The 25296-nt window shown below is 40.8% G+C and overlaps 5 protein-coding genes across 6 annotated transcripts; 2 read left to right on the top strand and 3 right to left on the bottom strand.

Moving 5' to 3' along the window:
• Positions 1 to 54: 54 nt before the first annotated feature.
• malt2 (MALT paracaspase 2) lies at positions 55 to 10104 on the bottom strand. 2 transcript variants are annotated; one of them, XM_084354306.1, is made up of 17 exons: positions 9898 to 10104; positions 9261 to 9414; positions 8113 to 8279; positions 6241 to 6371; positions 5938 to 6082; positions 5657 to 5844; positions 4847 to 4943; positions 3833 to 3883; positions 3377 to 3469; positions 3066 to 3269; positions 2517 to 2694; positions 2351 to 2425; positions 2072 to 2199; positions 1650 to 1802; positions 1128 to 1285; positions 813 to 950; positions 55 to 665 (listed from the first exon to the last, which is right to left on the bottom strand). In XM_084354306.1, the coding sequence occupies exons 2-17, from the start codon at positions 9395 to 9397 to the stop codon at positions 234 to 236; spliced, it is 2475 nt and encodes an 824-aa protein (XP_084210432.1). In that variant the 5' UTR covers positions 9398 to 9414; positions 9898 to 10104; the 3' UTR covers positions 55 to 233. The 2 variants fall into 2 exon arrangements, with proteins under 2 accessions (XP_084210432.1, XP_084210431.1); XM_084354305.1 differs by having other exon boundaries at positions 10025 to 10104.
• Positions 10105 to 10643: 539 nt separating this feature from the next.
• Positions 10644 to 12400, bottom strand: mrpl54 (mitochondrial ribosomal protein L54). The gene is made up of 3 exons (XM_084355675.1): positions 12175 to 12400; positions 11711 to 11867; positions 10644 to 11391 (listed from the first exon to the last, which is right to left on the bottom strand). The coding sequence occupies exons 1-3, from the start codon at positions 12299 to 12301 to the stop codon at positions 11259 to 11261; spliced, it is 417 nt and encodes a 138-aa protein (XP_084211801.1). The 5' UTR covers positions 12302 to 12400; the 3' UTR covers positions 10644 to 11258.
• Positions 12401 to 12543: 143 nt separating this feature from the next.
• Positions 12544 to 15370, top strand: fam32a (family with sequence similarity 32 member A). The gene is made up of 4 exons (XM_084355676.1): positions 12544 to 12674; positions 13882 to 14023; positions 14963 to 15016; positions 15132 to 15370. Exons 1-4 carry the CDS (start codon positions 12601 to 12603, stop codon positions 15198 to 15200), a joined length of 339 nt encoding a protein of 112 aa, XP_084211802.1. The 5' UTR covers positions 12544 to 12600; the 3' UTR covers positions 15201 to 15370.
• A 118-nt stretch (positions 15371 to 15488) lies between these two features.
• Positions 15489 to 17673, bottom strand: fh (fumarate hydratase). Its single transcript, XM_084355674.1, has one exon. It carries the CDS (start codon positions 17569 to 17571, stop codon positions 16072 to 16074), a length of 1500 nt encoding a protein of 499 aa, XP_084211800.1. The 5' UTR covers positions 17572 to 17673; the 3' UTR covers positions 15489 to 16071.
• An 851-nt stretch (positions 17674 to 18524) lies between these two features.
• hdgfl2 (HDGF like 2) lies at positions 18525 to 25133 on the top strand. Its single transcript, XM_084355422.1, has 16 exons — positions 18525 to 18775; positions 19294 to 19370; positions 19892 to 20033; positions 20391 to 20621; positions 21095 to 21220; positions 21318 to 21386; positions 21502 to 21682; positions 21836 to 21920; positions 22026 to 22341; positions 22478 to 22611; positions 22720 to 22787; positions 22986 to 23056; positions 23143 to 23244; positions 23417 to 23573; positions 23674 to 23791; positions 23996 to 25133. Exons 1-16 carry the CDS (start codon positions 18704 to 18706, stop codon positions 24093 to 24095), a joined length of 2049 nt encoding a protein of 682 aa, XP_084211548.1. The 5' UTR covers positions 18525 to 18703; the 3' UTR covers positions 24096 to 25133.
• The last annotated feature ends 163 nt before the right edge of the window (positions 25134 to 25296 follow it).

Below are 25296 nucleotides of genomic sequence, written 5' to 3'. Positions count from 1 at the left end.
CAGTGATGGCAAGAAACTGTAGACGTGCATGACATGTAATAAAAGTTTCAAACATCAGTTAAGCAGGTTGTTTTATTTCTTCCTTCCTACACTCAGAACACACATCAAACTTGATCCACAGTGTAATTACTTATTCTATGCATTATTTTGTGTCAAATCCTTATTCCATTTTTTGTCAATGTGTACTTCTGATTTATCAGCATGTAATGATCAAATCTCAGGTTTCAGGACGCTTAGCAAGAATGAAAATTGTACATGTCACTAAATTTGTAGTTTGTGTCATTTACTTGGCTGTGGGGCAAGCTTTTGCTGGCAACAAGGGATTTAGGGGCATCAAATAATTCAGGACTGTCAGTCTCCTCTGGTATATTGGCAGTTCTGGGTGTAGTTGGAGAATCAGTGCTGGACGATTCTCTGGCAGTTTGTGCATAATATGACCAAGCACTTGAGGTTGAACCAACAGAGGCAAAGGAAGAGCCCTCGGCAACGCTGAAGGAGTCAAGGCTGAAGGCTGAGGAGCCAGAGCAGGCACGCGGCACTCGTGGTTCATGCAGATTGAGTTTGGAGACCAGTGGTTTACCAACTGTCACCGTTTGCCTTTCCTGCACTTCTTCATCCATGTTGGAATAGGTATAATGAAGGCAGGCGGTGAATGTAAGCTCCGTCTGTAAAGACAGTGAAGAGCAAAATGCTTTTTTAGCGTTAGACATATAACTACTAGTTTGTCTCCAGAGGGCACATCGACATTTATCAGGTTTCTTGTGGGATAGAAGTAAGAGAAATAATTATGAAAACAATGATGTGAATCTGACCTTGAGTCTCTGCAGGCTTCGGATGCGTGTGTAGAGACTAGGAACCTCAGGTGGAGGAAGATTTTCCTTGATCAATAACAAACTGCCCGCTTCAAACAGAGTCTCCTGGTTACTCTTCTTCAAATCAATGTCCACATCCTGGCAAAACAGCACAGAATACAGTGTACAAGTATCTGTGATAACAAATAAATTCCTGCTTATAGGGACACTGATGGATTCCAGATCATAACCATGATGAGGCATTACGGGCAGGAACAAAAATCTCTGTGTGTCTTTAAAATCTCAAATCTTCATATGCAATATCAGATAACAAACCTCAGGGAAGTCAGTAAGCTGAGCACAACAGGAGACAATTTCTTTGGGCTTCTCAAGTATGCGAGTATATATGACCATGACGTTGGAGAACTCGGCCGCAAACCCAAGCTGAACCTTCACGCCACAGTCAAACTGCAGGCAAAGACTCTGCGGTAGAACTGTGAGGAAAGACAATTGCATTTAGTATTAAGTTTAGACTGAGACAAATATGTTTTGATTTCATGCCAACATTAAATTTAGTAATCTACAATAACTTAGAGGGACAGTTCAAAGAAGATGAAACTGCTCACAACAAGGTCTGTGGATTATCTTGAGTAACCGGGTCATGATTTCTTGAGAGACACATAGCTGCTCTGTTTAACATGTTTGTTTTTTTGGCCAGTTGAGTTATATCCAAGAGAAGGCAGACATCATACAATCCCACCAACCCAAACAATCTAGATGGATAATCCCATTACAGGTAAGAGGGAAAATACTTTGGGGTGAAATGTTCCTTTCAGCTAATGTTTGTGAAAACAGTACCATGAGCAACAGCCCACTGCAGGTTTCTGGCCGAATGGGACTCAGAGCAGTGGTCAGAAGTCTGTATGGCGTCAGTAAGGGAACGTCTTTCAGACAGATTACTGCGCAGCTCCAGAGCCTGCCTCCCTCGTGTGATCGCACAGCGACCCATGTCTGGTGAGAGAAACACACATAAACACAACATAAACAGTAACATCAGTTATTTGACCAGGCGAACATTTAATCATCTGAATTCAATCAAGGAAGCACACACGCAACATATAGGTGGGAGGAAAATTCACACACAGGAGCTGCTTTGGATGTATAGGATCATCTCAAACATTAAAACGTCAGGCAACATAGATAGCTTATTGTAAATCCTGTGGGTGCAAATCTATTGTATGCCGAAATTAGACATCTCAGATTTCACATGCTCTACATACCTTCAGCCACTCTGTCAAGCATGACTGTGACCTTCTCATCTTCACATACACGCCGTTTGAGGAAGCTTATGAAAATGCCATTTGACACGTCTTCCCTCTTCACTTCGTACGCCTCCGCATCAACGCATCTAAACAAAACAAGCCACATGTGAGTGACACCTTTTCGCCTAAAGCAGGGAGATTCATTTAGACATGTACATTAAGTCTATCGTCTCCAACACTGGATTCATTCAAAGCTAAAAAGCAGAGCAGGTGACACCAACATAGTTAGAGACTTACGTGGCATAGCCAAAAACTATGTTTGCTGTCACTTTGATCAGTCCTGGTTGTACAATGATATCATCATGTGGGTTTCTGAAAAAAGAATATGTACAGCAGATGATCTAAACTTAACATGACATAAAAGTGGTACATCAATCCATTAATTTAAAGTAAACATTCCCACCTTTTGCGACACATGTCAAGCAGAAATACGTTAAGTCCAGTCTTTTTCTCCTGCATCCTGGTCAGTATATTCTGTACACACAAACAGTGCTCTGATGTGTAGGAGAACGGTGCATCGATGGGAACCATGAAGCTGTTGCCATAATTCTCATAACCATGACCAGCAAAGTACAGCAAGCCTGTGGAAGGAAGGACAAAGGGCTGTTATCAAATCGGATATATTATCAAAAGCATGTAGGACACTGTCAAGTGCTGAAAAGTTGCCACGGATGCTTAATTTAGATTCCTATTCTTTGTAGCTTCTTCCCGTTAGTGTCTTGTCTGTTTTAAATAATTATGTAGTTGGTTTCTATAGATATTTAATTGATATCAAAGCTTTTTGTAGAGAAACTGTGAATCCTCCTAAATCCTAAACACTGGACCTTTAATGTCATGATAATGTAGGAGTAGATCAGTGCGTAGTTTGTGTCACAATCTTCAAAACTACAAGCACAGATATGAAACAACATGAACATATTGAACATAATGTCCAGATGGACAAGAGACAGACCATAGACTCCTTTGTCAAGCAGCAAAAGGAACTCTGTAACAGCGCTGTGCATCTCCTGCCAGTTGAGATCGAGTAGGGAAACCACCTTGAAGTCCATCTGTCTGAGTAGGTTGGTCAACTCGTGGACATCAGCGATGGGTGCACACAGCTGAGTGTGGTAGCGGTAGTTCATGTTGCCAATCAGCAGAGCTACTTTGTCTGTTGCTGTGGGGGAAAAGGCAGGGCATCAGGAAAGAAGTACTAAGCTAAACTTACAGTGTTTACTGTATTTTGTTAGTCATAACCACAGTATTTGTTTAGCCAAAAGACACCATGGAAATTCTTGTCTGATGGGGGCGGATTGACCATCTGTTGTAGCGGATTTACTCCTGGTCCGCAGGTTGACCTGTGTACTTCCTGTGAGTCTGTCAACACAAGTATTAAAAGATTTAATTATAGTAAAAAAATCCCGAGCTCAGACTGTTTGTTTGTTTAACGTCTCATATAATTACGACGGTGCTTGGTAACTAGACACACCGTCAACACTGCTTTCTATTAATGTGTCCACAGTTTGAAGATTTCAATACATGGACAACCTACCAATACCAGCAGTCAAATGAGTTGCTTTGAAAAACACAATTTAAATAAGCCTACATGATTATCTTTATTTTTTCAGTGATGCACATAGAAAAAGAGGAATTAAGGTGTGATGCAATGATGCGTAAAAAGACATTCTACCATAGTTCCTCTATTCCCTCATGAATATTCAATCAAAATGTAAAAAATACCTAGACCACGATCAACTTCTACCCACGAGGCTTCAGTGATGGAACTGGGACCTGCATGAAAGTGTAAAACAGGAAGTTATTCACTGCACAGACTGCACTGTGATTGTATAATTTCACACTAAAAGCTGATCCGTCTGTGTTGTGAGCAAATTTCTCCAACGTAATAATAATATGATTAACTTTGGGGGATTGTGCATTACAAAAGTAACATGTTACAGTAATATATTACTGTAATGGAGTAATATAACATACATTATATTACATTATTACATTAATATAATATTTCAGTAATATATTACTACAGTTATGTCATGTAACGCTTTCAAATCCGCGTTACCGACCAAAGTGAAGCGTTTGTTGCCTTTTTTTTAAGAACCCATCCACACCACGCATGACAATAATAATATAGGCTGTGCGCATGTTTAATATAATCGAGCCTATAAGTTCTTTAAGTCTCTGTGACTGAAGTGAGCTGTATTTCGTAGGCCTGATGATGTAGCCTAATCCTCCGAGCACACTTTAATGTACAATCGTGAATCACACATGCCTGTGCATTTCTTGTTCTGTGGACTAAAATAAAAAGGCATTAAAAAAAGAGATTTTTGTCTTATCATGACATTATAGAAGGTATAGATCTATTGTGTTTCACATGACTAATCCTTCAATTAAAAATATTTATTCCTATCTCATAATATATCAGACTTTGATGCTTTGTCTGCCTGTTCATCCCTGTGTCCAGTGTCCTAGGCTATTTAAGTGTTCTATATAGGTTATTTGGGCATTTTGTTGAAAGTACTTAATAAGTAGTGTAATAGTAATCTCTACTCAGACAGTAATATTGTAAAATAATATATTACTTTAAAATTAAGGTAACTAGTAATATATTGCATTTCAAAAGTAACTTGCCCAACTCTGATTATCATAAGCATTAAAACTTTTAAATACCTATTTACCCTTTACTCATTATAATTTAAAATTTTAAATACAAAAGTAACAAGTGTTCATAGGTCTCACCGATGGTGACTGTTGCTGTGTCTGTCCACGCCTCGTGATACAGATTGAACACCTTGCATCTGTACTGTCCTCTGTGTGCTGTGGTCACACATGTGATCTACATAAGAAAACACAACATCAGATACACAGAGCAAATAGTTTGAGAATTATTGGTCAACTGTATTTTGCTAAAAAATGTTAACAACTGCATTGGTTTGGCCTAAAAATGTCTCCTTTTATATGATGATGAACAAAGATTTAATTATAATGGTTGGAGCATTTTAATATAAGCTTTATTAACCTCTTCTTCTGATGAAACCAAATTGTGCTTTTGGACCTGATCTATTACATCACACTGATTCAGATCATCTTGACACTGTCTCAATTTCAACCTTTTTTTATTATTTCATCTGTCTAAGATGACTCTCACATTATAAATTATGTAATGTTATTTGGAAAATACATAGTACAAACAAGTGACAAATGGGACTTTGACATTTCCAGAGGAGCTGGAACCAAATCCCCTTTTAAATGTAAAACAGACTTACTTTTATGTGATAAACTTTTATTTTTGTTTATGATATCCATTTTAAGATGATAGCACATTGGTTTTATATTTATTGCCTTGGTTGTAAAGCTTTTTAGGTAGCCTACCTACCTACCTAGGTAGGTAAGCAATTCACAGCAGACTCTGTGGATTAATGAATGAATGAATGAATGAATGAATGCGCTTTCCTCTCAATACACTCAGGACCTTTCGCATGGCTTCTCTCTATGTAGTTAAAATAGAATAAAACAAATAAATAAAAGCTGATAAAAGAATACACTTACCTTGAGTGAACGAGTCTTGTGTTCTTTCATGGGCACCATGTTGTGGTACCACTCGTACTGCGCAGGAGGGTTTGCCTCCGCATTGGTCTCCAGGAGCAACGTGTCTCCCTCAGACGCTGCTTGAGACTGAGGCTGATGGGTAATAAGCAGTCCACTCACTGAGCCTGGAAACAGACTGCTGCTGCAGCCTAAGATGAAAATATTTTCAATGGCATTAAATCACACGCCAGGAGATGAAATAAAACAAGCTGAGCCAAAAGAAGTAAGGAGAGAGGAGGAACCTGCAGAGTGGACGACACAAACTTGAGCCCACTGAGAGAAGATGCAGTTTTCTCCATGATTCACCCTACAGATATAGTGACCTTGGTGGACCGGGGCTAAAGGACACAGGACCAGCTCTGGTGTACTCCCAGTCGCATCAATAATCTAATAGACATAACAAAACAAAAAAAAGTGCAATTTAGAAATAACACTTGATAATAACTATCAAAAAAGAAAATTATTTGTGTCCATCAGTATAAAAAGTAACAAATACTTGTTTTTCTTTATAGTCACATAAACATACTGTACAATGTTGGACTGACCTCCTCTTTGCCTCTGAACCACTGGTAGCAGAGTCCAGGGGGACCAGAGGCTCTGCAGGTCAACACCACCCTGCTGCCCGCTGTGGCCTGCTGGGACTGTGGCTGCACGGTGATCTGGATCAGCTCTGCCACTATCACACACACACACACACAGACAGACACACAAACACACACACAAAAAAATAAATAAATAATTAATGAACACACAAGGCATATAATGAAATGCAACAGACAAAAAGCAACAGGTATTTTTTACCTGGATGTGGAGCATCAGCGGATAGTTTTGCATTAACCCAGTATGTCAAATGCCACACCAGAGAGAATAGAACTTTGGATCTAATGTATGTGAACACCAAGGACGCATACACCTCTACACCTCTCCCCCCACTGGGCCGCTCTGACTACAACCTGGTTCATCTGTCCCCTGCATACATACCTATGGTGAACAAACAACCACCCACCAAAAAGTATGTAAGGAGCTGGTCTGAGACCAGTATTGCACTGAGGAACTGTTTCGACACCACCGACTGGATGTGTTGTGTGAACCTCACGGGGATGACATCGACAGCCTGACAACCTGCATCACAGACTACATAAATTTCTGTGTGGAAAACACTGTGCCTACCAGGAAGGTACAGTGTTTCCCAAACAACAAACCCTGGGTAACCCCAGAGCTAAAAGCCCTGCTTAAAGAAAAGAAGAGGGTTTTCAAATCTGGGGACAAGGAGGAGCTGAGGAGAGTGCAGAGGGAGCTGAAATGGGGGATAAGGAGAGGCAAAGACAGCTACAGGAGGAAGCTGGAGAAGCGCCTCAAGGGGAGCAACGCCAGAGAGGTCTGGAGAGGCCTGAAAACCATCTCTCTCCACACAAAGGACAGCGGGAGGGGCCCTGAATCTGGAGACCAGGACTGGGCAAACAATTGAATCTGTTTTTTTAACAGATTCGACTGTGCCACTTCTCCCTCCCCGACTCACCAGAGCTCAGACCTTATTTATTTATTTATTTAAAGGTTTAATAATCAGGCACAATGCACATTAATAAAACATTTTAACAAATGTAAACATGCCAGAATTAGCCAAAAGGCTATTTTACATCTGCTGTCCCTGGACTGATGTTAAGAGTCACCCTAAAAGAGAATAACATGATTTAGTTATCGACATACAACCTTACTGTGCTGTCACCCCAACAACTCATACTCATACCATATTAGGAAAGCAGGCTTAGATCAGGAGCTACAAATCTCAAGTAATATCATAGTGATCCCATAGTTGCTAAGCATATCGTTATGTTAAAAACAAGTGTAACACTTATTTTTACAGGTCTGCAAATTTCATGGTCAATAGGCTGTAATTACCAAGTAATAGTAGTTGGAAGTTAAACAGGCATGTTTGGCAGAAGTAAGTCAGAAAACTAGTTGGAAGGTAGGCTGGCATAATCAGCAGAAGTTAAGCAGGAAGGAAATTAGCAGCTATTTACAGAGGTGGGTAGTAATGACTTACATTAACTCTGTTACTGGTACTTGAGTAACTTAAACTTCTGAGAGTAGTTTTGATGTGGTATACTTACACTTGAGTAGATTTTTGGAGGAAAAAATCATTACTTTTACTCCATTACATTTTCATTGTGCTACTTGTATGTATTACTTCATTCATTTATGCACATTTCATGAAGAGGATTTACATATTAAGGCAAATACTGTGTATTTGGGGGTAAATTCAAAGAAACTAATACCCCCTTCTATCATATTTGTGAACCTGTATAATGAACTTCTACTGTTACCAACCAAAGTTTATCTCAGATGGATTTTTATCGTTGAAGGGGTAGTTCCTGAAAAACATTTCTATATATTTGCATATGTCACTTCTGCTTTACCTGTTGTGGTGAGGTACTGCACAGCTTCCTTGTGGTCCATCTTCCTCAGGCAGTGAAGCAGGAAGTCCAGGGAGCAGGAACGATCAGCTAGCCAAGCCAGGAGGGCGCGTCCTGGGCTGCCTGCAGCGCTAAGCACCTGGAGTGAGCAGCTGGTCAGCTCCCTCTCACTATATGCAAGAAGAGAGTAAAATGGTAGAGGTGCAGACAGTCAGGGTCACTTACAGGCAGGGCCGTAGCTACTGTTGAGGACACTGAGGTCATGTTCTCAGTATTTTTTCTTGGTCTTTGATATCTTAATCTTAATATCGGTCATAACATTAAAGTAAACAATTATATATCATAAAAAATGGCAAATTTATAGTTAATCAAACTTTAGTTAATAGTTATTTGACTGTTAAGAAGCAATTAAATGCTTTATAATCTTTTTGTTAGCAATCCTTTATTTGAAAGTTTCAAATGATGTTCATAAAACTTTGTAAATGCTTAGTAAATACTGTGTAGTTCATTTATAAACATTATTCGGATGGGCATTACAGTTGCAACTGATGTTTTTAACCTTTACAACTGCGATATAAATGTGTTATGAACCACTTCATTGTTTCTTAACAGTGAAATTACTTAACTAATAAACTATAAGTTTACCATTTATTAATGATGGTTATTATAAAGTGTTACTCATGTCAGTAAGTTCTTTTTAGCAAAGAAATAATTCAATTTATACTATATATTATATTTATTTATATTTATATATACTATATATTTATATTTATACTATACAATTTATACTATACTATAAACAATTATTTTTAATCTTTTATTATTATATTAATGTTACACCGTGGGCCTTAGAGAGCACTGCAATTTCAACTCCTGTGTACTGTACATATGGTTTTGACAATAAAGCTGACTTTGACTTTGACTTATAGGGTTGTCCTGGGGGCATGACCTCTGTATTTCTAAAATCCTGGCTACGGCCCTGCTTGCAACACTGTACAAACCTTTTTTATTATATGTGTCATATATCAAAGAATATGATAATATAAAGATAAAGGATGAAGTGTAAATGTTCAAATAAGTCATTCTGGCCATCACTTGACTATTGTTACGGGTGCTGCTAGCCTCTTAGTGTGATGCATTCAGGGTCTCACCTGCAGCGGAATTTCGGTTGCTCGGACACCGCATTGGCCAGCTGCCTCCACCCGCAGGCGGAGTTGTCCAACATCTGCGACAGCTTGTTCAGGACATCTTCACTCAGAGTACCAATACTCGTTCTCCCCTCCTCCATCTTCGTATGTGTCACCTCTGACAAAAAACAAAAATGGGATGGTACTAAACCGAAACTTTGTGCTGCTGAAATCTGCCCCCGACAGTCTCCACCGCCTTTAATGATCAGCTCCAGCAAGCAGCAGTGACTCCATGATGTAACTCCTCAGGGTGTGACTGACTGTGATGACCTGCTAGAGGTTTGATGTTGAATGAATCTCCCACCTGCTCGGCTGGTGCGCCACAAAACTACTGGTTGTAAACATTTGCTCGGGTTTTCCCGTCGTCAACTCAAATGAGAGTGTGTGGCGAGGAGGAAAACCCGCCTGTAACTGTATACACACACACACACACGCGGGCACGTACACAGGCAAAGTGCAAGGGATATTAACCTTGAGTAGCACTAGAAAATGAAACGACGTTTCGATTTAAAAAAAAAAAAAATGCGACACCGCTTCCGTCTTCCGCCATTGACGCGTATCAAAGAAGAGTATCAAAGAAGAAGAAAAAGTTCGGACTTACCGACTTTACAAGAAGCAAAGTTCGAGACCGGTGTTCGGGTCCATGTGTAGAGGAAGAGGAACGAGGGCCTTTTACATGAAAAGGCACGGCTCGTGCTTTTTATGCATCGTCAATCTTCCAATCTTACGTGATATTGTTCCCCCGATGATTTGCTTCTCTTTTCGGTTCCTCATTTCTGCACTCCCCGGGCAGCCTCGATCATTTGCATGAAGCGTTGTCATAGCAACTCTATTACAACTTTGTTTCAATGAACAAATATTATCAGATGTACAGCCCGCCTGGTAACACCCAAATGTGTCTTATTAGTAGATTATGAGACATGTAAAGTATAAGTAAATTATTAATTAATCACTAATTAGTTTTATAAAAACTCAAGTCAATTAGTCCAAGTCTCAAGCAGACCCTTTTTTCTTCAAGTCAACTCCAGTCAGTTAAAGGCACTATATGTAAGAATTGAACCGCTTTTCCACCAAGATTAGCGAGTCTGCTAGGTTTTTTTGAACAATCGTCTATTCACCCCATTCCCACTAACCGCAGGCAAGGCTGCCCCTCTGTGATATTTATCTGTAGCATCACGTTTCACGTCAGGAGTGTGCCAGAAACACCTGTAACTGAGGATAAAACGACAATCGACCATGCTCAGTGGTGCATGAAGCCAAAAACGCAAAAAAAAATAATTTAGATTTAATGTGCAGCCCTACTATGAGGCATTATGCCAGAATAAAAGACAAAACATCAGCAGGATATTCATTTACTGTATTTATTTATAATGAGTCTGCAAAAAAATAAACAAACAGTGAAAAAGTGATTTGTGTCAACAGGCCATTTCACACATACATGTATAAATTAACTCAATGCAATGCAGTATCCCTAAAACAACACTATAGAACTTTATATCACTGAAATTCAAATTTCTAACATTTTATGATGCCTTCTGCTGAAGGAGACTGTGTGATACAATTGATAGCTCAGAACAAGTACTGTTCCTAAGGTCAAGAGTCTGTCTGTCTGTCTTGAGCTTATATGTTAATTTTTTGCTGACTGTTTCACTTTTGATGCCTTACTCTGGTTGCGTGTTGAAATCCATTACACTTCGAGTGTTGGGTCTTACCATTATCCATTTTTTAACATAACCAATGATGAACTCTCTTACAGTTTTCAAGTATCATCACCAGATGCCCACTGAATGTGATGCATGATTCCAGACAACACGCTGGAAGAGGCAAAGAGTTGGTCATTTGACATTTCAATCAGGAAGCTGAACTCTGGCTCTGAACATGAACCACTTCAGGTAATTCCAACCACGGTGTCTGAAGCGACCCAGTTTACAGGAAGAGGCCCTCTGTCAGTCCAGTGAAGGCCTACATCTTCTTCCCTTTATGAATTTTGTTGAAACGCCAAATGTTGTCCTTCCTCAGACGTTTCCAATATTTCCAGCTGTCCTGGTCCAACTCCTGCAGCTTTTTGGGCTCTCCCAAATCCAACTGGAACAACCTGAGTGAATGATGTTTAGACATACAGGGTTTGTGATTAAATAAGTTACTTCTTATACACATGAAAAGCCTTTTTCATCCATAAAAAGTGGCCAACATAACATTAAAAAGAGCATTACTTGCAAATGTGTCTGTTTCTTTGTGCACAAATGTATATATATTACACTGTAATATATCATTAATCTAAGGCTCCTGGTGTGTGTGTGATTCCTAGATATTCATTTACATTTACTTCAGAAAATAAATTGAGAAGGAGGAAAAGAAATTTGACAAAATACAGAAAGAGTTTGTTTCTAAATGATGATGACAGAAATACTCACCACTCTGGATATTGGTCAGAAGGCTTCAGCTGAGGGTCTTCTCCTTGCTTCAAGATGTTGGCCCCTACCGCGTAAGAAGTAAGTCTGACAGGGTCTTTACACACTTCTGGACCTTTCACCTCTTCTTTCATCATGCCTTTGCCTTTCCCTTTGGCCACTGCGAAGCACGGACAGAGATATTTGCAATATTTACATCACTATAGTGACACGTTGATTGTGACTGGGGACATGAGTTGAATGAAAATAGAAAAGAAGCCACTGACATTGTGTTAATAGTAATGACATAATGGCAAAACTATGAATGGTTATACAAATAACAGAAAAGCAATCCTATTTGTGTCAATCAAACAATTATCCATCGCTTATTTCCCACTCTTAATTACATACAGTGTGGATAAGCTCAACATATTAACAACAGAAGCATATTTAAATGAGCAGAGATGGTAGATGTCCTCTTTACTCACCAACTTTCTTCGCATATCCGCATGTCTGTGTTCTGTTCAACGTGCTCGTCCTGCACAGCGACGTCGCAGCGTTGTTTGTGATGCTTCTGGTTAACGTGACGATCCTAAATAAACTGTATCCTGACATTTTTACTGCAACGTTATGCTATCAGCACACCATGCTACTGTTTGACTTTCATAGTTCCTTCCACTTCCGTTTTCTGCTTCGTCTTCGGCTCTGTGAAAATAATCGACTGCCCCTCTCTGGACGGGAGGACGCACTGCAGCACGACTCAGACAAGGAGCTAGCACGGGTAGCTAGCATGGATCTAGCTAGCGGGATCGTGTCGTCTCACTTTCATCCGGCAGGTGGCAGCACTGTCGTACTCGTGTCAGGTGGTATAACAACAAACCAGAAGAAGACGAGGGGAGAGCTTCTCGGAAAAAATGGCTGAGTACGACAAGGCCCAGAAGGGAGCCCTGAAAATAAAAGGTTTAGGGAGCATTTCAGCTGGGAAAAAGTAAGTTTTGTGGCTTTGGGTAATATGTTTTGTAAGACGCGACGAACATATTTTAAGACACAGTCGCAAGTGATTGAAAAAAAGCGCCTGCTACTTTAGGCGAGGCTATTGTTAGCTTGTTTGCTAATAGAAAAACAATCTTACGATCGCGGGTACGGAGATTCAGTAAATATAACCAAGTAATATTCGTGCACATTCACTGTGAAAATAGCATCGTACAATTGAAAATCTCTGGTCTCGTATGTGACTTAGACACTGGCGTCAATACGGCGGTATTATGGAGTGCTACATGTGGCTAAAAACATTAGCTAGTTAAGGCAGCCTAGTCTGAGCTAGCTACATTAAAGCAACTACAGCTGCTAAGTTACACGAGATAGTCACGATCTCACATTTTAAATTATTTAAATTATATATACACAGGACCTAGACACAATCTCAGCATATAAATCTTGTTTTAAATTATATATACACAGGATGTAGACACAATCTCAGCATGTAAATCTTGTTTTAAATTATTTAAATTATATATACACAGGATGTAGACACAATCTCAGCATGTAAATCTTGTTTTAAATTATTTAAACTATATATACACAGGATGTAGACACAATCTCAGGATGTAAATCTCATTTTAAATTATTTAAATTATATATACACAGGATGTAGACACAATCTCAGCATGTAAATCTCATTTTAAATTATTAAAATTATATATACACAGGATGTAGACACAATCTCAGCATGTAAATCTCACTTTAAGTTATTTAAATTATATAAATTATATATACACAGGATGTAGACACAATCTCAGCATGTAAATCTCATTTTAAAGTATTTAAATTATAGATACACAGGATATAGACACAATCTCGGCACGTAAATCTCATTTTAAATTATATGATATAACAATGGAAAATACATGTTTTTTTCTTTTTACATAGTGAAGTCCACAACATAGACGTCTTGATAACATAAATATGTAACTATAGACACTGGGGCACTTGTTCAATAGGACGAAGTCACATGATTGGTAATCACCAGTTTGGCATTCCAAGAAATTCCCAGAACAGTTTTTAATTGCCTGCATCTGATCGTGTGCAATTGCAAGCATCCTCTTTCTGATTCCTTGCCTGTTGATGGTTGTGGTTGGCCTGGAAAGCCACTGCTAAATAAACTGGGCGTTACATATCTTTATTTTTATTTTCAGGAAGAAGAAGAAGGACAAAGAGAGTAAGCATCGCTTGGAGCAGGTGACCAATCAAAACGATGAGGAGGTGAACACTCAGAAAGCATATGTTGACAAAAGGACACCGGCACAATTTGCTTTTGACAAGATGCAAGAGAAGAGGGTAAGTTATAGTTCTCCAGCACCAACGAGCTGCAAGAGTTTGAGGCCAAAGCATGTAATAGGCTGTAGAAATTGAATTAGCAGGAATGACTTATTGAACTATCAGCCATATTGCCATGCTTGTTTAAGGGTCCATACTCTGACACAGTTCAGCAATCAGCAAACCTTTTGGCACCAGTCACCGGAAGCACACAGAGGTGTTGTTGTGAAAACAAACATTCCCAACTAAACACAGAACAAGTTCAATAGACCTTTTGGATCGGAAACTTTCCAGATATAAAACATGACAAATTAAGATTTTAGTCATTTAGCTTCATAGCTAAAACACCACATTATCTATATGCGGGTGGGTTGTAGATTATTAACAGATGTGCTGTTTCAACTTTAATGTTCAACCAAAAAGCTTATTAACAATTATTATTATTAATCCTGTAGTGTAGTAAAGATGTTTCATAGTCTCAATTTATTAGTCTTCACATCATATTATGACATGTATCAGCCCTTTTCTACTCAAAGGACGAAGGTCATTACTTGAAACAGTGAATATTGCAACATAATGCACTGTGGAAAATACACATAGTTCAGTGGACACATAGTTCATAGAGGACACCATGTTCAGCTTATGAGTAGGCTGATCAACATGTCTACTGCTCAAAAACACTGGATAATGTTGAAAAATAACACACAGCCATTGTGTGTTTGAATATTTAAAGCTACAGCAGGCAGGTGCAACAGTTTGATGGCAGTTTTATCAAGTGATTTATTGCCAACAGATGTTGTTGTCACTGACACTCAAATAATGAATTTTACTGTGCTTAGGGTGTGTTTAATAGTATCCTGGTAATGAGGTGTTACAGTTTGTCGAATCTGACATTTAAAAAGGAATTTTGTGATTTTTCTTCCACATTAATTTTTTCTCTGTCTCGTTCTGTCCCTGAAGCAAATGGAGCGGATTTTGAACAAAGCTTCAAAGACACACAAACACAGAGTGGAGGTAAGTCATGTCAGTCCTGGCAGAGCACCATACAGTCCAACTTCGTTAGATCAGACTTGTAAAACAGCACATTTTTTCAAATAAATTACATTTTGTTCGGTTTGTTTGTTTGCAGGATTTCAATCGCCACCTGGACAACCTGACAGAACATTATGATATTCCCAAAGTCAGTTGGACCAAGTAGAAGAGGAGCAAATGTTCATTTTCTTGTTTTCTTTGCCGCCTGTACAGAACTCCGGCACATCACATTTTATTTGCTAGTTTTATATATTTCCAATTCAAATGTGTTTAATTGGAGTTCAGTTATTTGTTCGATGTAATTCCTGACGTGTACAATAAAGGATTTTAATTTGATTCTGACGCTGCTTTCATCCTTGTGATTTGACCACAGAGCACATCAGTCGATAATGCATATTTTAAAACCTGAGTGTGTATGCAAGATATAAACTGTGAAGAAAAACATGTCAGAAACCAGAATATACTCTTTTTTAATGAATACAGATTTAATTTAACGGGAACTCTGCACATAGTATACACAAACTGTAAACCAGAACACACAAGGTACAGCAGCATGCTGAATCATTTGGGATGGCACATTGTGAATCTGGACTACCCTGAAGGTACCAACTAATAGTCAAAAAGTATTTAAGACTTTAACACCAAAAGCAACAAGTTGGTATACAAATACACACATTTTGTGCTTGCAGGACAAAGTTGTATTGATGGTAAACATTCTTGTATTGTCGAGCAACAGGTGTAACTACATACTACAGGTGTGCATGTGACAGAAATAGGTCAGGCGTCCTGAAATTGTTTGTTTCAACAAAATGGATGGAGTACTGTTGAGTTTCAGACAGTGAGAGTAAGAAGCTGTATCAAACAACAGCAAAGGATTCTCAGATTGTTTATTAAGAGACGAGATGTTCGGACTGAGAGAATGTTTTGTCCACACAGTTAAACCGCTTCGATTTAAATGTAAATAGTCTTTTCTCACACTGGAAAAGGCATTCTTTCTTTGTTCTGTAGTGTTTCTTCTGCTGTCTGCTGGCTGCTGTTTACTTGGGCCCCAGCATCTCACTTGGCTTCACCCACTGGTCAAACTGCTCCTCGGTCAGGTAGCCCAGCTCCACAGCCATGGCCTTCAGCGTGGTGCCTTTCTTGTGAGCCGTCTTGGCGATGGTGGCCGCTTTGTCATAACCGATGTGTGGGTTGAGCGCAGTGACCAACATGAGAGACTCATTCATGAGCTTGTCGATCCTCTCCCTGTTGGCCTGGATGCCCACCACACAGTTATTGGTGAAGGAGACTGAGGCGTCGCCAAGCAGCTGAGCCGAGTTCAGCACGTTCTTGACCATCATTGGTTTGAACACGTTGAGCTCAAAGTGTCCATTGCTGCCTCCGATGGTGACTGCCACGTGGTTCCCCATCACCTGGGCTGCCACCATGGTCATGGCCTCACACTGGGTGGGGTTCACCTTGCCTGGCATGATGCTGCTTCCTGGTTCGTTCTCTGGGAGGATGAGCTCTCCCAGGCCGGAGCGAGGTCCTGACCCCAAGAAGCGGATGTCGTTGGCGATCTTCATCATGCTGACAGCCACCGTGTTCAGTGCCCCGCTCAGCTCCACCAGAGCATCGTGGGCTGCCAGAGCTTCAAACTTGTTGGGAGCTGTCACAAATGGCAGACCTGTGAGGGAGGCCACAGTGGAGGCTACCTTCTCAGCAAAGCCAATGCGGGTGTTGAGTCCTGTGCCCACTGCTGTGCCTCCTGCTGCCAGCTCATACACCCTGGGCATGGCAGCCTTCACTCTCTCAATGCTGTACTTCACCTGCTGCACATAGGCGCTGAACTCCTGTCCCAGAGAGAGGGGGACAGCATCCTGAGTGTGTGTGCGGCCAATCTTGATGATATCTTTGAACTCTTCACACTTGGCAGCCAGAGCATCATGTAGAGTCTGCAGGCCTGGCAGCAGGACGTGGTGGACCTCTGTGGCTGCAGCAATGTGCATGGCAGTGGGGAAGGTGTCATTGGAGCTCTGACTCTTATTGACATGGTCGTTAGGGTGGACAGGATCCTTGGAGCCTAGTTTCCCTCCTAGGATCTCAATAGCTCTGTTGCTGATCACCTCATTGACGTTCATGTTGCTCTGAGTACCAGAGCCAGTCTGCCACACCACCAGAGGGAAATGTTCATCCAGTTTACCAGCTGAAACCTCATCTGCAGCCTGGACGATCGCGTCTGCTATCTTTGGGTCGAGGCCGTAGTCCTTGTTTACCTCCGCAGCCGCTCTCTTCAGGATACCAAAGGCCTTGATCACTTGGATCGGCATTCTCTCACTTGGTCCCCCAATCTTGAAGTTCATGGTGGATCTGACGGTCTGAGCACCGTAGTACTTGTCCGCCGGGACCTTGAGCTCCCCAAATGTGTCCCGCTCCAGCCTGTACTCCGAGCTGGCCATTCTGGACGTACAGATGTGGAGTTTAGAGTTGACGCTGAGTCTTTGTAAAGTCAGGAGGTTGCAGTTAAACTGCCGAACACTTCTCAGAGAGCGAAACATGGCTGTGCATTAGAGGTGAATCCGGGGGGAGGTCAATGCAGCCTTCCACATTGTATACTGTCATTGGGTGAATCGGAAATTGATGGCACGCCAGCCAATGGCGAGCCAGGAGAGGCGGGACTTCCGCTGTGATGGTCGTATCGGGTGGAAGCGATCAGGCTGCTTCATCCGGATCAGTGAAGGCTCTCACAATGCTGCACGATTCCATTTCCGGTATGACAACCACGGCGAATTTATTTAATAGAATAAAAGTCAGTAACTTTACATAATTGTCATTTATTAAATATATCCATGTAATTTATTATCAGAACAACTTTTTAAGAAAAACAGATTATATTTATTACACATGGATTTTGTGATATTGGCTCAGAAACATTTATGGTCATTTGATATGCCTCGAAAACAAGTGTCTCTAATACAAACCAAATAAAGTTGAATGAAAATAAGTTAGTAACATCTTTTGTCCGAATCTAATGGATAGTGCACAATGTTTGTGTTAATGTCTGTAATGACACTTGGACATATGGAAGTTGATGAGACTGGCGGCTGATTAAAAAGTCATATATGGATAATTTGACCCCTCTTCTGGACAGGGACCTACCAGGGAAAAGTTTGTCCATTTCACATGCAGTGTTTAACAATTAAGACACAATTTATATTTGTGAAAGCTGAGATTTATTTGTTTATTTATGTATTCATTCATCCAATTATTCATTCAGTCATTTAATTATTTATTTATTTGTTATTTATAATTTGTTTTCAGATAGATAACTATTCTAATAACGTATAGTCTACTGAGGTTTGTACTTTTTTTTTTATACCTACTTTTATACCTGATAGTGATCTGAATTTGACTTTTGTACCATAAAGAAATCTGTTGCATTACATCAAGTAGAAAGCGCTTTATTTTGAAGGCGCACACAAATCTGTCACCGGAAGTGTCTTCTGTCTTGTAGCTAACTTCGCTCGGCGGTCTCTTCTCGCGGTAACGTTAGTATACTGTTAGCTTGCTAGCTAACCCCATCGTTTCCAGGTTTCGTGTCGACCTGAAAAAAAAGCAAACGAAGAGAGACACTGAAAGAATACGACGCTGAATACTTTTTAAATCCAGGCTGCAAAGAGGAGCGGGACAATGCCACACAACTTCCAGCCTGGAGATCTGGTCTTCGCTAAAATGAAGGGGTACCCCCACTGGCCAGCCAGGGTAAGCAAGTAACGTTAACGTTAGCAGCAGCCGGAGGGGCGGAGGGGATGAGCTGCTCTGCATGGGACGCTGTAGAAGCTTCTCTGTGTATCCTCGGCACTGGCAAACATGGATACCTATCACACACATACATATCTTAATTTATCATTGGGCTGACAGGCTGTGTTTCAGGCCCACAGTCAGTGTGGGAGCAGCGTAATTTGCACGAGATGCTGTTGGCCTAACGTTAATCTGCATGGAGACGTTACAGCAGCGAAGCTAACGTTGTTATTTTTGAAATGACGTTTGAGATAACTCAATAATCTTTTAGGAAATAATCCCCCCCCCTTTCGCTATAAAACTGTACAACATGCACCACACATCCATACAATTTCAGTCGGTTAAAAATACATCTGCAATACGTTGTTTTTCCAGAGATAACCAACACCAAAACATGGCTCCATCACGTCCTAGAAAACTTGTGTGAAGTCTGTCATTTGGTTTTGTGGTTTTTGCTCAGAAATCTTGCTTGTTTACAGATCGAAGATGTGGCTGATGGGGCAGTGAAACCACCTCCTAATAAAATCCCAATTTTCTTCTTTGGGACACATGAAACGTGAGTACAGTATTGTATTATCAGTTGTTAGAGTAGACACCTAGACCTGTTTAGACCGAAATTATTGTGTTTGCATTATGCATTTGTTGTCTAACCAAGGGAAAGCAGGGAATTTAATCACAAAATTCATACATGGTTGAATCGACTGTGCTAACTTCAAATGTCAACCCTTGAGTCATCGGTTTGCCACAGTAGCATGGGATCATGGTTAAGAAGAATGGTGTGACACAGAAACACAAATCCCTACTTTCATCTCATGCTGTTGCTTGTTAGTATCCTTTATTGTTTTGGGAAGGTTCACATTGATTATCACTTTGATTGTGCAGTATGTTTTATTGAGAGATGTGTTGATATGTCTGATCTGGCATCAGACGCCATCTGTTTGACAAGATGGCACCTGCAGTATATTAATCCATCACTAGGTGGCATGCTCTGCCGTGCTAATGTCTCGAGTCAGTGGTGCAAACAACTTGTTTGTTAAGTTTAATTGTTCACTTTTTCTCTGTTTGTTTGTTTCACAGTGCATTCCTTGCCGCAAAGGACCTTTTTGCCTATGAAAAATACAGTGAACGCTATGGAAAGCCCAACAAAAGGAAGGGATTCAATGAAGGTTTATGGGAGATCCAGAACAATCCACATGCCTCCTACAGTGCTCCACCTGTAGTAAGTTTTCCTGATATCAGAATTTCTAAATCATGAATTATTCGCAATTCAACATTACCTCTAACTTTAAAAGATACTAGACTTAAAAGTGAACTTTTATGTGATTTGTATGTCCATTGTTTGAGAACTCGCGATTTGAATTGTCTGGTTGTTGAAAGGTGCTATACAAATGAACTTGCCTTGTCATGTCTTTTGATTGAAATACTGCATTTCAGACTATGGCATCCAGCAGTCTAAGATATTCCAGTTACTGCAACATGTACTGTTCAGTTCTGACCTGGAACCTTTGCTGTATCTGTGGCCCCATGTTTGACTCCGCTGTCAAGTATCAATGTTTTTATCACGGTTTGTCTGCAGCCAGCTAGCTCATCTGACAGCGAGGGCAACAATGCCGAAGGAGGAGGAGGAGGTGGTGGAGGAGGAGGAGGAGGAGGGGGAGGAGGAGGAGGAGGAAGTGAAGAGGATGATGATGAGGAAGAAGCCCCAGTGCCTCAGAAAGCAGACTCAGGAAGTGAGGTTGACTCAGATTCTGGGAGTGATGACCAAGGAAGGGGAGGAGGAGTGAAGCGAAAGCCACCACCTGCTAAGGTAGGTGCTGTTTTATTTCACTGTTATTGGAAATAAACTCAACAGCTTATTAGCGATTTGGCTAAAAAATAATAAACTCATTAGGTTACAATTTAACTGTGTTATTGAGCTTAACAAAAAATGACATCCACGGTCCCATTTATGTGTACAAAAGGGCTGCTGATGTCACAATACACAACCAGGTGCCATCAGCAGAACCGTAGTTACCACAACAATTAGTAATGCTCAGATATTTACTGAGAATCTGTCTGCTTGTAGAAGTGAAAACAGGAGATGGAGAAAACAGGCCACTAATTATTGGTAGCTTCCTGTTTTTTATTAGGAGTTGTCATAGCAATGACAAAAGCAATAATGAGCCATGACTAATTCAAATTGTCAGGTCAGGCTGGAAAACAACTAGACTGTGTATGATAAAGAGCTGCAAATATGTCCTTGTTAAAGTCTTTTATTTGCATGCTTGTTTTCTATTTTAGCGGCCTCCGCCTCCAAAGAAGGCTCGAGGCTCATCCAGCGACCGAGATGGAGGAGAGGAGAGCGGATCCCCCTCTGAATCAGAACCCACACCATCAGAGTCTGACTCTGGCAAGAATAGTGACCAGGTAACCACAAACACACACGTGCACTAAATCATGGTGTGATTGTTGCGATCTGAAACTAAACAGCCTATGAATGCTACACATTTTTTTTCTTCCACAGGATTTCACTCCAGAAAAGAAAGCTGGTGGCCGAGGTGGAAAGAAAGCAGGAGGCAGAGGGAAGAAAAAGGTGACCCATCAGCCTTGTCACACATTAAAGTGTTTGAGTATATTTTGTCACGGCTGTTTGTGATTTCCTCCTTTATGTCCGAGTCCAAATCCCTTTTTTCTCTGTGATGTTGCAGAAGGCGTCATCTGACTCGGACTCAGACTCGGCATCGGGGTCAGAGAAGAAAGTAGTGGTCAGCGACTCAGAGGACGAGAAGCCTCGACCAGCTCTGTCAGGCTCTGAATCCCAGTCCGGCTCAAAGTCTGATTCAGACTCAGATCCGCCTCCTCGGAAGGGCCCACAGCCACGCAAGAAAGGTGTGTGTTCAGGCCGGTTTTATGATCGGATGAATCAGTTTCAGCTTTATCCAAAGTCCTGGAGATGAATTTTGTTTGATACTGAAGTAGAGATTTCATTCTCCTGTTTTCTCTGATGTAAATGTGCTCAGTGCTTATTTCTTTAATTCACAGAGAAGCCCGCACCAAAGCCTCGTGCACGGAAACCCAAACCCGCCCCGGCAAAACGAGCACCTTCGTCATCCTCTGACAGCGACAGGTAAGGCTGCTCTGAAGACCATACCAATTATCAAATACTGTAATGTGAGGGTACACACAAGCTTGTTGTTAACAGGACCTCTGTTTTGTTTATTTTGTTTCACAGTGACAGTGAACCCGACACCATCAGTGAATGGAAGAAACGAGATGAGGAACGTAGAAAAGAGCTGGAGGATCGTCGGAAAAAAGAGGAGGCAGAGGAACTCCGCAGGTTACGTGAGAGAGAGAAGGAGGAGGAGGAGAAAAAGAAAAAAGACAAAGACAAAGACAAAGATAAAGATAAGGGTAAAAAAGGGAGTGACAGTGACAGCAGCAGTAGCTCCGATGAAGGTGTAGACGAACATCCATTGAAGAAGTCCAAGAAACCTCCTCCACCGCCAATCCCTGCACCCTCGGACTCAGATTCTCCACCACCATCTGAGGTACCGTCTCTTACTCAAAAAAATCGTCTGTATAGAAAATCTTCTGTTACATTATGCTTCATCCAAAGTAAAATGACTACAGGTGAATCAAGGTGTTGTTGATACATACAACTACTTGTGCTTTACCCAACAAAAGGTGAAGAAATCATCCAAGAAGCCCGACAACCAGAAGAAAGCAAGAATAAAGAAAGAAAAGGAGAGAAAAGAAAGAAAGGAGAAAGAGCTCAAAGAGAAGAAAGCCAGACGATCAGAAGAGAAGTCCAGAGCGAGGTGAGTGCACAACAGGGAACAGACTTCTGTATGCAAACCTCATTAGAAGAACTTTATAAATATTTAATGTACACAGATCACACAGTCCTCTTCATCTCTCTCTCTCAGGTCTAAGCCTGAAAAGCCCAAACGCAAACCAGAGAGGCCACCAGAGAAGAAAGTGGAAAAGAAAAAGGGTCAGTCTCTCATATACTCACAGTTTCACAAGAACTGCAGCTGATTAGTAATCATTGCCTGTTGGAAACTGATTTGCATAGACTAAAACTGTGCAGCAGGTAGACAGATTCACACAAATATCAGTTAAGTACATGGTTTTCCGTCAGAGGGAAATTCATTCCAGCATATTTACTGTTACTTTGTGTGTCCGTATTCAGAGCCATCGCCAGAAGAAAAGCTACAGAAACTCCACACAGATATAAAGTTTGCACTCAAAGTGGACAACCCGGTAAGTGACATCTATGAATTTGGTTCTTTCTGTTTTTTGTTTCAGCATGAAAACTCTATTTTTTATATTTATTTGTGTGTTTTTAGGACATAGAGCGGTGTCTACAAGCCCTGGCAGAACTTGAGGCCGTGCCTGTCACCAGCCAGATCCTACATAAGAATGCTGAAGTCATTGCCACACTGAAAAAGGTGCATTTTCTTGTCTGTTGTTAAACCTACCTTGATTTTTTTATGACTGGAAACTCACCTTGCATTCAGACAGGATTAACACAAAGGTAAAATAATGGAAAAAAATATACATGACGTGATGCACAACTCTACTTACTTCATCTGGGTTTTTCCCATGTTTATGACAATATAGATTCGGCGGTATAAAGCCAGCGCTGCAGTCATGGAAAAAGCTAGTGAGGTCTACAACAAGTTAAAACTCCGCTTTGTGGGCAAGGCGGAGCCGGCAGCTAAACCTAAAATGGAGAACAAGGACGCAGAAGATAACAATGATGAGACACAAAACGCAGGTAAAATGCCACGACACTGATCTTGCCTCCACCTGGCTTCAACATTACCTCCATTTTGCGTGTATTTTCATAAATATTGATCTAAATTTGCATTTTCTAGACTCCACTCCAGTGAATGGGGACTCAGAACAGAAGACAGATGACATGGAGGTTGAAGAAAAACCAAAATCACCTTCCCAGGAGGAGAATAATGACGATGCTGCTTCGAGCCCAAACAGGTGAACATCCCACGTGATGCAATATACAGCATCTTAGCAACTGACAGGAAATGAAAGCAGGTCTTGTGCAATAAAAAACACATGGACCTCCTTGGAAGCAGAAGCATTGTCAACCATTTGCCAACCATTACCAAGCTTATGTGTGCAAATTATCCCATTCTTACCACACCGGTGGTTGTGACTGACGGTGTACTTTCTCTTTAGACCGGATCCTGACAGCCCGGCTGAGCAACAAACTCACTCACATGAAGAAGCAGACAACTCCATCTCTGCAGAGGCGGAACCACCTGCTGTAGAAAGCTGAAAGACCTTTAACTACCACTGTAGTGGACCAAGTGCTAAAGACGGTGGCCTCTTTGTTTGACGTCATACAGTGCTCCTGGCACAACAACGTTGCAGAACACACCCAGCACTTCCTACAGTTATCTGTTACGTCAATGTTGATGTTTTGGACATTTTGTACTATGACATGAAATCGAACCAGAAGGCCCTGTCGCTCAAACTGTTTGGTCCATTATTTATCACAGCAAAACGGAAAGCTTATTAGTGTGATAGCTTGTGGCGCCGCGCGGCCCCCCTTTTGTTTTCTGAAATGTACTTTTCCTTTTATACGACACTCGGCCCGTCCTGGATCCTCACCCCGTACCCCTGCTCATGGCTACTTTGTTCTTTCTACCACACGAACTCTCACTTTGGTCTTTCGTACCTTATATATATTGAATGATTTTTAGCACCTCTAACCAGAGTTTAGGCTGGGTTAGTTTGAGATGTAACTGTGATGATTCTCGTGGGGAAATGGAGCCATGACGTTAGATTTTTGCCAGTTTTGTGCAACCCCCTCCCTGCATCTGTCGGCTTAATTTTTTACAAAGCCCACAAAACATCACCAAGGCCTCTTGTCTGTGTGTATGGCATTGTGAGAGTGGTAAAGTACTATTTGTGAGTCTTTTATGTTGAGTATGTTTTTTTAATTATCCAGTCTGAAATGTAAAGCCATTAATTCAGTCACTTAAAACTGTTTTCCAACTGAGGTCCACTGACTTTTTTATAGCCTTGTTTGCAAATATTTGCATCTACAGTTTTGTCTAAAATAATAGTCGCAGCGGAGTTTAACACCTCGCACTCTCGTCTCCCCATAGTGTCCGCTTTCAGTAACTTGCATAATAAATGGGATAACTGTACAGATTGAAAACTGCCCTTAAAAGCTATTGAGATCTCATGTAGCTGCAGCCTTTGTTGCCATTCTTCTGTCATATGAATACAACTGGTGTTTTTAGTGCTATGTAAATTGGTAAAGCATTTCTATCACTAAGTTGAGACTTGAATAAAAATCTCAGCATGGTTTCTTTCTCATTTCTTGGCATCTAAACATTTGAATGCATTTGCATATTGTTTTTTTTTTAATTATGAAGTTAATAGTCAACCTCTCTGCTCTTCATTTAGTGTAGGCTTGTGAATGACTGTTGAAATGTCATGAGGATCATTAATGGGACTTCCTGCTGTTA

Source organism: Pagrus pagrus (genome assembly GCF_965226575.1).
Source record: "Pagrus pagrus genome assembly, chromosome: 6".
NCBI classification, from domain to species: Eukaryota; Metazoa; Chordata; class Actinopteri; order Spariformes; family Sparidae; genus Pagrus; species Pagrus pagrus.
This window is presented reverse-complemented; position numbering and strand designations above follow the sequence as displayed.